The 12,403-nt window shown below is 38.2% G+C and overlaps 1 protein-coding gene across 1 annotated transcript in view; it reads right to left on the reverse strand.

The window, feature by feature from the left end:
- The window catches only part of LOC126161721 (disks large homolog 5-like), a 159,534-nt gene that overhangs the window by 132,135 nt on the left and 14,996 nt on the right, over positions 1-12,403 (reverse strand). The window contains 1 exon segment of the mRNA XM_049917756.1: positions 2,182-2,314. Coding sequence (XP_049773713.1) covers positions 2,182-2,314 — 133 coding nt within the window.

Consider the following 12,403-nt stretch of genomic DNA (forward strand, 5'->3'; position numbering starts at 1 on the left):
TATACTACTAGTAAGCACCAATTCTGGTATTTTAGTGCACTGCGCAATCACACACTAAATGAACATATGAGGAATCAACTCTTTTCAGTCTCAGTTCACAAAGTTCTGAAAGACAGATTTCTTGGTCACACTTCTTTCCACAAGCAATGAACTTTTCTTTCAAACTGCATAGTGACAGTTGTGTCTGTTCTGAAATTTCATTCCATCAATTCTTACAGAAATCCAGTCCTTCATACCAAAGACAAGTTTATTTAACTCAAGCATCGAAAATTCTGATAATCAATTTTTATACTGTGTCACAAAGACTTTGCCCTGTTCTTTCCTTGGTGCTGTTAGAACACCTTTCCAACTTTCTAGCTAGTTTACTTATCCCCCTGAAACACAAAAATCTGCTGAGATTTCTTTAAAGCATAATTTCTTTCGTATCAATGTGAGAGAGAATTTTCTCCATATGGGGAGATGTGAGCATTTTTTCTTTTAAGCCTGACAACTGCCGAGTATCTTCTGTGCAATTTATACATTCCTGTTTACCTGAAATTGCTTGTTTCTGCAACTTGTCATGGTCAAAGTTACTAGCAGATGACACTTGACTACATATTAACTTTGTGTTTGACATTGGCTTTTATACCATTTACTAACCCCATGAATTTTAAAAGGGAAAACTCTTAAGAAAACTCAAAATGTTATTAAACTTTTCAAATGTTTCATTAGATGGAAGATTAGCCAGTTTGTAACAGATTTCCACCTGACAGTTTAAAAACCTGCATTTTACAGTTGATTTACCACTGGTTGATTAATTCAGCTCAAATTTATTTTCATATGTGATGATTCTTCTTTGAGAAAGTATTACGGCATTATATTTGTAGAGATTCAAATTTAGACAGCAAAATGGCTATACGAATGACTCAACAGTTTCTTTAATTTAGGAGTGAAGTCTCCAATGTTTTGCAGCTTCTTGTATCAAATTATAAGTCAGCAAATGATATCTCCAGGAAGTCACTATCTCAAACATGAAACCCATATGTAAAAAAGGGATAAATGTGATCCTTATGCATGTATTATCCCAGTACAACAATACAACACATCAAAACATGCTGTTATAACTACTGTTTTTGCCACCAGGTAGTTTTAAATGCCCAAAAGGGGCAAAATTAGCTAATTTCAAAACAAAACAGCTTATACAGGAAAATGGCTTCCCTGGAGTCTGCATTTTACTTTTAAAATGTTGAAAGGATTTGGCAACTGTGAATAAGATCCACAAGTTGCTTATTAAAGTCAAGAAATCTAAATAAGATCTGCCAGTTGTTTGTTTACAGGAACAAACATAATGAGTAATATAATAGTGAAAATGAGGATTGGAAAATTTAGTAGTCTTGAAAACATTAATTATGAACCACTCAAAACTGACCCTTCACTTGCTCACGTGATTTGTTATCAGCATTCAAAGCAAAAATTCCTGACAACATAATCTCTCTGATTACTGGGCACATTCCTTAATTTTCAAAACTAACACTCTAGTACAAGTGCCCCAGAAATGATGTAAATTATAGGGCATGTTAGTTTGAGGTACACGTAGCAGACACATATTATTTCCAAAATAATTACTTTTTAATTAAAGTAATCAGTAATTACTACAAAATGTACATAATACATAAGAACGACTAAATGATAAGGCCACATAACTTGAAAACTGAAAACACATGAAGCAACACGGATTGCATAGACAAAATTAGCCTTTCTTATCATGCTAGGAAAAGGTCATATTACTGCCTTGAGGTGCTGATCAGGTTCACAAAAGTATTCAGAGCATCATGTTAAGTGACATATAAACTCATGAATGTCAGATGATTACACCATTAATCAGACACTGCTATCATATCATAATATAAGTCACATCATCAATTAATAAAAGTTGTGATGGGTAGTGCATTCATTCATGCTATAACTGCTGTCAGTGCTAATGCTATGAACAGATTCATGCCATATGATGGTCAGTCGACCAAAACTGGTTGCTTGAACAAACAATTTCATCAGCAACTCAAGGTGTAACGCGACTTTTTTTTTCCCCCAAACATTTATAAGCTGTCATGCACCACCTCTGAAAATACACTTATCATATCACTTTTATATAAAAAAATAAAGATATACTAAAAAAAGTGAAATGTGAATATATTTTTGTACCTCCTGAGTAGTTGGAGTTCATGCATCGCTTTGTCACATTGTTGCTTAAGGCCATCATAGTCTCTTACAGAGGCAACCCCAGATGAGTTACTTCTGTCATTATTGGACACTGTATAGCTTCTGGACAGCGTTCCTGAAATTTATCCAAAAATATGTTGTTTAATGAAGCAACCAGCAGTAATGTAAGTAAATTAGAGAGAGAGAGAGAGAGAGAGAGAGAGAGAGAGAGAGAGAGAGAGAAAGTATGTGTGTGGGGGGGGGGGGGGGGGGAATTATAACACAATGGAAGGAAGGGGGAAACAAAAGTGTCTACAAGGCAAGTTATTATTCATAGCAGGCCAAAAATTTTAGCTAGATCCTTTTAATACCTACAGACTTGACTATAAAACAACTGGAGTTCTGTAAGGATCTCAGTTAATTTTCACATACATACATCTGCATGTGGAGGAGATTTGAATAATTTAGCAGTGTAATAAGACATTTGTGTTTTTCTGTATAACCAATAAGATCAAACAGTTCTGCAAGGAATGTCTCGGAACATCAACATGAGCTCACCTGGGAAAAACAGATGAGAAATTTGCCAACTGAAACACACTTTATCTCAATGAGAATATTCTCTCACAGTGGTGTCACTACCATGATACATATGTCCAAACAAATAGCTGACATTGACTGAGAGGCATGGTTATCAGTCCCACCATAACTTTTCACTTAGTCATTTGGCGACATAGCAGAGCCAATGTGTTTATGCTCTTCTCTTGTGTGAAGTAACTAATCTACATGTTTTTGATCATTTTACTTCTATTTGTTTTTTGTCTCATCATTTAAGCATGGTCTGAAAGAAGTGTGTGTTTAGTATAAACTTCTGAAATGGTGTAACGAACCAGGTAATTCAAAAAAAAAAGTGTAGGTCGTGATTCACATTCTGAAAAAGTACCACACATTGTTGAAGAGAAGTGGGGAGTTTCAAAAGACTGATAATTCATTTTGCAATACACACTGGGCCAAAAGTCAGTACCCACTGTAATGTGGGGATCCACCATGTTGAAAGCAAAGTGAGTTGAAGTTGTCACACGTTATTTGTAGTCTCAGAGTCACATGGGTTGTCAACATTTCCAGGTAGTTCTCTCCTGTTACTGTCATCAAACAACCAAGACCCATTTACTCCACAACATGAAATACCATTCCAAACAGCAACACCAGGTTAATTTAACTGACCCTCAAAAACAATTCTATGGTACTCTGCATACCAATATGTACAGTTGTGACTGTTGACTCAAATTATCTTAGGAAACAACTCATTATCACTTTCTCCTAATACATTTAACACTGTCTCGCAAAGCTGAAGGCTACAACCAGGATAGTTTTCCAATAGCTTGTGTATGAGATGAGGTATGTAATGTTTGAATTTGGCCTTATGTAAAATTCTCTGCACAGAAGTTCTAGAAATACCCTTTTGAGAGGTGTAAGTAGACTTTTTAGAGCTCTGGATAACCACTTGTAAAACCTTAAGCTTAGTTTCATGACTTATTGTTGGCCTACTTAACCAGGGGCAATTCTCTGTGGCTCCACTTTTCTCAAAACATTTCTGTAAATTGTAGTCAGTCTTCCTTGTAGGTGGAACAGTGTTGAAATTATTATTCCATTCATTTATTATTAAATTACAGCCACTTCTTTTAAGCAAAAACTTTTTTCATAAGAAAACACTTCTTTTAAGCAAAAACTTTTTTCATAAGAAAATGTCTTTATAACAGATGAAAATCAACAACGTACAATGTCAAAGATGTTTGCTTTAATAACAGTGCATTCTGGTGTTTGTATCAATTATTATCTAAAAAATATATCAGTGCACTCTGGTGCTTGTATCTATAATCATCATAAACAAACACAATTACGTTAATGTTTTCAATAGGTTGCGATGAGCCACTGCTTTTGGCCCACCCCATATTTCTAAAATGGTTGAGTCTGCAATGTCTTGTCATCTGCTCCAGTTGAAAGGGATTGTTCAGCTATGGAGAATATCTGATCTGCAGAAAGCAGTAGACGTTCAGAATCTACTGTTTAACATCTGCTAAATTTAAAATTATTTCAGAACTTCCTTATTGTGAATTTTATAACGTACAAACCACTTCTGAAAAGAATCATATCTAGTGAAAAATACATCTGAATAACTAAAACAAAAAGTAACAAAGAATGAAATTAATGATGACATACACTGTGCCTTCAATACATTTCACAAAATTATTTTCTAGAGTCTCCAATCACTGACCTTTGGTTTACAGTATAATAATACTTCAGTAATCAAAAACTTTGATTAACACACATTGCAATATTTCCAACCTCGAGCAAAAATCTGTAAATGGTAGTCATTGCTGAAAATATAACTGTCTTACATACATGGGTTTATTGCATAAACCTTATAGTTCTCAGATGAGAGACATACATGACAACTGCATTAGTGAAGAGAAACAAGCAGTTAAAATGTGACTATGCAAGCAATCAATAACCAGAATAATTTTTTCACTCTACAGCTGAGTGTTGGCTGTTATTTACTCCCTTAGAAATCAAAACCTATGCTGGTCTGGGTCAGTACATGAATCAGCATCTTTGCCCTTCATAGACATTGCTGTTATCCACTGAGCAATGTAATCATAATGCTCAACCTCAACCATAGCTTCCTTTCTCATAGGAGTAGTAGTAAAGCGAAGCATGCAGGAGAGTGCCCTCTTAAACAGAATCTGTTAGGTGGGTTGGAAGTCATGTTTGTGTCTCAAAGTGTCATAGTATTGCCTGCAAAAGAAAAGATTCAGGGTTTGAATCCCTGTTAGGCAAAGAGTTTCAGCCTTTCAGGAAGTACAACAAATAAGAAATCACAATATTCAATACAAGGATGTGGTGTCCGTCTGAGATCAGTCCCGTGACCAATGTGATGGCCATTACAGCATACAAACGATTCGGATGGAGGTAGGACGACGACTTAGGTAGGGTCGTATGGTCTCTCTCTCTCTCTCTCCCCCCCCCCCTTTCCCTGCCACCCTCCCCCACATACACACACACACACACACTCTGCTGTAACCCTCACTGATCTGAAGGTCAGTTTTTACAATTGTTATACTAATATATCCAAAGTATAAACCATCATTCAAACCCCACACACAATAGCTGATTTTAATCTCCTCATACTTATAAACATGTGGCATCAATCATATGCAGTACCCATGAGTAAGTACACAGTCACGATTACAATTTTTCACAACGCATGTGCAAAATCCAAACTTGTCAAGAGTGATAACAGGAGAACTTATTTCATTGGATGAACTTGTGTAATTAATGCAAAAACACTACATGCATTCACAATTAAGGACCTTGTGAACTAGTTACATAAAAACAGTAATAAATTCCTGCACATCAAATGAATGAATAAATGGCACAATATTGCAGACAGACAGAATGGCTAGCCAGTATATACCTTCAGGAAGAAAAATTTCGGTACTGCCAATTATCAAATTTAAAAGTTAAAACACTCAGCCTAGTTTTTATAACATTAGTTCCTTCCTCAGGGAGGAAACCAGGATAGATAGGGGAAAGTGCAGCATACCAGGTAAAACGAAGAAAGTCATCCATAAAGGAAATGTTGATTAAGCATTCAGTCAACAGAACAGTATTTAAAAGGTGGAAACATGGCTTAGCTGGGTAAAAATTAAGGGAGGAAACTATCACAGGAAATCCCTTCTTCTATCTTCCAGATCATACTGTAGAGTTATACATCAGAAAACCACGAAAAATATTTTAAGATGGTTGGGCTTCACTCATCGACTAAGTCTTAATTACTGTGTTACCACATTTACCAAAAATAATTATGAGTCATGGAAGGAGTCGCGAAAACTGAGTTTTGCACATCATTTGTTTCATAAATGGGCCATACATACAAATTTGTAAACATCTATTAGGCAGTTGTATTAAGTGAGAAATGGCAATTCCCAGTCTTCGTGCGACAGAAATGAATGACCCAGAGGAAAATCTATTCTTTTAACACAACAGTTAAAAGATCAACAGATTATCAACTGAATCCATAAATGGGGGCTATCAAATCTCATTTGACGTAATACAGTTTATAATGGACATCAAGTTAGTTTCCGAAGAACTAGGGGCAAATTGAGCTAAATAAAATATGCAAAGACCTTTAAATACATACGCCAATTAATTGAGCCCAACCCCTCCGACACAGAGGTATCCAAGTCAAGGATCAATGACATAGAAATGGTCTACCATTTTATCAAAGTTGTTTATTAATAAAAGAAAGGAAGAATGCGGTTTAATGTCCCATCAATGATGAAGTCATTAGACTCAGAGCATGTGCTCAGACTGAGGAAGAATGCAAAAGGAAACTGGATGTGTCTTCATCAAAGAGCCCATCCCGATATTTGTTTTAGAGAAACTACAGAAAATCTAAATCCAGATGTCCAGATGGGGATAGGGACTGCAGTCCTCCAAAATGAGAGTCTAGTGTCTTACCACTGCAACACTCTGCTTGATAAAGAGTCTTTTATCACAAATTATTGGTGTCCTTGTCAAGTTTGACCATTACTTAACAGCTATTTAAGCAACTACATCTACAGCTGTACTCTGCAAACCATAGAGAAGTGCACGGCAGAGGATACGTCCCACTGCACCATTTACTGGGGTTTCTTCCCATTCCATTTATGTATGGCGAGTGGGAAGAATGATTTTTTAAATGCCTTTATACATGCTGTAATTAATATAATCCTGTCCTCGCAATACCTATGTGATGGGTTCATAGGGCATTCTAGTGCTTTCCTAGGATTGTAACTTATAGCCAGTTCTTGGAACTTGGTAAGTAAACTTCCTCAGGGTCATTAACGTACATCTTCAAGAGTTTGCCAGTTCAGTTTCTTCAGTATCTCTGTGACACTCTCGAACAGGTCAAACAAATCTGTTACCATTCATATAGCCCTTCTCTGTATATGTTTAATATCCCCTGTTAGTCCTATATGGTGCAGGTCTCACACACTGAATATTTATTGCAGCTTCTTTCAGACAGTAATTCATTACAGATAATGGCATCATTTGTAAAAAATCTGACGTTACTATTAATATTGTCCATGTTGTTGGTGTTGTTGTGGTCTTCAGTCCTGAGACTGGTTTGATGCAGCTCTCCATGCTACTCTATCCTGTGCATGCTTCTTCATCTCCCAATACTTACTGCAACCTACATCCTTCTGAATCTGTTTAGTGTATTCATCTCTTGGTCTCCCTCTACGATTTTTACCCTCCACGCTGCCCTCCAATGCTAAATTGGTGATCCCTTGATGCCTCAGAACATGTTCTGCCAACCAGTCCCTTCTTCTTGTCAAGTTGTGCCACAAACTACTCTTCTCCCCAATTCTATTCAATACCTCCTCATTAGTTATGTGATCTATCCATCTAATCTTCAGCATTCTTCTGTAGCACCACATATCGAAAGCTTCTATTCTCTTCTTGTCCAAACTATTTATCGTCCATGTTTCACTTCCATACATGGCTCCACTCCACACAAATACTTTCAGAAACCACTTCCTGACACATGTATACTTGATGTTCACAAATTTCTCTTCTTCAGAAACACTTTCCTTGCCATTGCCAGTCTACATTTTATATCCTCTCTACTTCCACCATCATCAGTTATTTCGCTCCCCAAATAGCAAAACTCCTTTACTACTTTAATTGTCTCATTTCCTAACCTAATTCCCTCAGCATCACCCGACTTAATTCGACTACATTCCATTATCCTCGTTTTGCTTTTGTTGATGTTCATCTTATATGCTCCTTTCAAGACACTGTCCATTCCGTTCAACTGCTCTTCCAAGTCCTTTGCTGTCTCTGACAGAATTACAATGTCATCGGCGAACCTCAAAGTTTTTATTTCTTCTCCATGGATTTTAATACCTACTCCAAATTTTTCTTTTGTTTCCTTTACTGCTTGCTCAATATACAGATTGAATAACATTGGGGAGAGGCTACAACCCTGTCTCACTCCATTCCCAACCACTGCTTCCCTTTCATGTCCCTCGACTCTTTATAATTGGCGTCTGGTATCTGTACAAATTGTAAATAGCCTTACACTCCCTGTATTTTCCCCCTGCCACCTTTAGAATTTGAAGGAGAGTATTCCAGTCAACATTGTCAAAAGCTTTCTCTAAGTCTACAAATGCTAGAAATGTAGGTTTTCCTTTCCTTAATCTTTCTTCTAAGATAAGTCGTTTGCCTCACGTGTTCCAACATTTCTACGGAATCCAAGCTGATCTTCTCCGAGGTCGGCTTCTACCTGTTTTTCCATTAATCTGTAAAGAATTCGCGTTAGTATTTTGCAGCTGTCACTTATTAAACTGATAGTTCGGTAATTTATACATCTGTCAACACCTGCTTTCTTTAGGATTGGAATTATTATATTCTTCTTGAAGTCTGAGGGTATTTCGCCTGTCTCATACATCTTGCTCAACAGGTGGTAGAGTTTTGTCAGGACTGGCTCGCCCAAGGCCATCAGTAGTTCTAATGGAATGTTGTCTACTACCAGGGCCTTGTTTCAACTCAGGTCTTTCAGTGCTATGTCAAACTCTTCATGCAGTATCGTATCTCCCATTTAATCTTCATCTACATCCTCTTCCATTTCCATAATATTGTCCTCAAGTACATCGCCCTTGTATAGACCCTCCATATACTCCACCCACCTTTCTGCTTTCCCTTCTTTGCTTAGAACTGGGTTTCCATCTGAGCTCTTGATATTCAAACAAGTGGCTCTATTTTCTCCAAAGGTCTCTCTAATTTTCCTGTAGGCAGTATCTATCTTACCCCTAGTGAGATAAGCCTCTACATCCTTACATTTGTCCTCTAGCCATCCCTGCTTATCCATTTTGCACTTCCTGTCTATCTCATTTTTGAGACGTTTGTATTCCTTTTTGCCTGCTTCATTTACTACATTTTTATATTTTCTCCTTTCATAAATTAAATTAAATATTTCTTCTGTTACCCAAGGATTTCTACTAGCCCTCATCTTTTTATCTACTTGATCCTCTGCTGCCTTCACTACTTTATCCCTCAGAGCTACCTATTCTTCTTTTACTGTATTTCTTTCCCCCATTCCTGTCAAATGTTCCCTTATGATCTCCCTGAAACTCTGTACAACCTCTGGTTTAGTCAGTTTATCCAGGTCCCATCTCCTTAAATTCCCACCTTTTTGCAGTTTCTTCAGTTTTAATCTACAGTTCATAACCAATAGACTGTAGTCAGAGTCCACATCTGCCCCTGTAAATGCCTTACAATTTAAAACCTGGTTCCTAAATCTCTGTCTACCATTATATAATCTATCTGATACCTTCCAGTATCTCCAGGATTCTTCCACGTATACAACCTTCTTTTGTGTTAGCTATGATTTTAAGTTATGCTCTGTGCAAAATTCTACCAGACGGCTTCCTCTTTCATTTCTTACCCCCCCATCCATATTCACCTACTATGTTTCCTTCTCTCCCTTTTCCTGCTCTCGAATTCCAGTCAACCACAACTATTAAATTTTCATCTCCCTTCACTGCCTGAATAATTTCTTTTATCTCATCAAACATTTCTTCAATCTCTTAGTCATCTCCGTTCAATTCGTTTATCTTGGCGGCTCGCGCATGCCCGCCCAGACGCGGGAGATTGCTGCGTTGCCAGTTGCACACGATGCACGCGCCAATAGAAGCAGCGCCACAGTATAGCATAGTTCGCAAGCTTACGTTTAGGGGGGAGCGCGCAGTTCATGAAGTAAAGCCACCACGGCCGCATTAATCCTTTCGCTGCTACAAAGACGTGCTCCCTGTATTCCGCGCTGTACGCGATTTTCTCACTGCACTGCTCGCCTGTGCAGACACATCGTGTTCTGACTGCTTTGACACTCTTATCATTCGATTCCACAAAAACCATTTAGCCCAAAAATTAGATTTTTACGTGTCTTCTTGACTGATACCTCCCCCCCATAAATGACTTAATTTTGTTTCGATGTTCAACGCAGTTATTATGCAGCATTAAATATAGTAAACCATTGCACGAAATTTTGAAGAGTTTGCAGAGGTAAAAGTCCATAGAGTATACTTTTCGTATGGTCGATTTTAGTTGCCACGATGTTGAGAATGAAATGTGGACAAGATACCTAAATTTCATATAAAATTACTACAAGTAATGCTGCATAATAACTGCATTGAACATTGAAACAAAAATAAATCATTTATGGGAGGGAGGTATCAGTCAAGAAGACGTGTAAAAATCAAATTTTTGGGCCAAATAGTTTTTGTGAAATTGAATGATAAGTGTGTCAAAGCAGTGGGACACCATGTGTCTGCACAGGCGAGCAGTGCAGTGATGACAAAATCGCGCACAGCACGGTATGCGGGGAGCAGGTGTCTGCAGCAGCGAAAGGGTTAATGAAGAGAAAAAGCACTAAAAATTTCAAAAAAATTGCATTCAAAAGAACATAATTAGTGAAGTAAGGCACTTCGATATTGTTTTTAAATAATGAAAATATTTCGCAGTGCACAAGGTTTGAACTCGTAACCTTTCGCTTAGAAGCCCAACACCTTAACCGTTACGCTAATGCAGCTCTTCTGACGACCGAATGCCATGAGGACTGTAACACGTCACGCAAAATACTGACAAACACTGTTGGTATGACTATGAATTACTCACGCTTCGGTGAAGTACAATAGGAAATAAACAATTACCGCTGTTCCTTATTGCGAAAAAGCGGTTCGTGAAATTGATACAAGCACCTTTCCTTGCTATCGCCTGAATTAGGAATCTTATTGCTTGTTTGGTTTAATTAATCAATAGAATATGAAGCAATTGGTATAAAGAATGCTTTTTCCAAACTTTCTATAAAAGAAAGTCTGCTACCAAGACATTGCTTTTGTTCTATTACTTTATTTATGACTGGACGTTTCTAAAACTGAAGACACTCATCCACACAATGTACTGCAGTCGAGATCTGGCAACGTCGTTCTCTGTTCATTGGCTGACTGTGTTTTGTGACGTCAGATGCGCAGAACGAACCTATACTCAGCCGTCAACATAAATGACGCGCACTTTAGTTTGCATGTAAACTTGTACTACTGTGGTAGGTGTGGGTTTCGTGTCTATCTTTGCTTCAATAATGTGTTCACTATGCTGTTCGTAGTAGCTTACTCGCACTCCCATTTTTTTATTCATTATTAAACCTACTCCTGCATTACCCCTATTTGATTTTGTATTTATAACCCTGTATTCACCTGACCAAAAGTCTTGTTTCTCCTGCCACCGAACTTTACTAATTCCCACTATATCTAATTTTAACCTATCCATTTCCCTTTTTAAATTTTCTAACCTACCTGCCCAATTAAGGGATCTGACATTTCACCCTCCGATCCGCAGAATGCCAGTTTTCTTTCTCCTGATAACAATGTCCTCTTGAGTAGTCCCCGCCCGGAGATCTGAATGGGGGACTATTTTACCTCCACAACATTCTACCCAAGAGGAAGCCATCATCATTACCATACAGTAAAGCTGCATGCCCTCGGGAAGAATTATGGCTGTAGTTTCCCCTTGCTTTCGGCCGTTCGCAGTACTAGCACAGCAAGGCCGCTTTGGTTAGTGTTACAAGGCCAGATCAGTCGATCATCCAGACTGTTGCCCCTGCAACTACTGAAAAGGCTGCTGTCCCTCTTCAGGAACCACATGTTTGTCTGGCCTCTCAACAGATACCCCTCCGTTGTGGTTGCACCTACGGTAAGGCCATCTGTATCGCTGAGGCACGCAAGCCTCCCCGCCAACGGCAAGGTCCATGGTTCATTGGCAGGTGGGGGGCGGGGGGGAGGGGGGGGGGCATATTGTCCATAAGGTCATTAATAAACAACAAGAACAGCAAGGGTACCAACACATTACCCTGGGCACACCAGATATTTCTCTAACATCTGACAACACTCTTCACCTCAGATAACATGCTGCGCTTTACCTACCAAAAAGTCCTCAATCCAGTCACAAATTTCACTTGATACCCCATGTGATTGTACTTTTGATAGTATGTGTACATGTGGTACTGTATCAAATGCCTTTTGGAAGTCAAGAAACACTGCATCTACCTGACTGCTTTAAGCAACAGCTTTCACGATGTCCCACGAGAGAAGAGAGAGTTGGTTTTCATGTGACGAGCGTTCACAGT

The sequence above is a fragment of the Schistocerca cancellata genome, chromosome 2 (genome assembly GCF_023864275.1).
Source record: "Schistocerca cancellata isolate TAMUIC-IGC-003103 chromosome 2, iqSchCanc2.1, whole genome shotgun sequence".
In the NCBI taxonomy this organism is placed as follows: domain Eukaryota; kingdom Metazoa; phylum Arthropoda; class Insecta; order Orthoptera; family Acrididae; genus Schistocerca; species Schistocerca cancellata.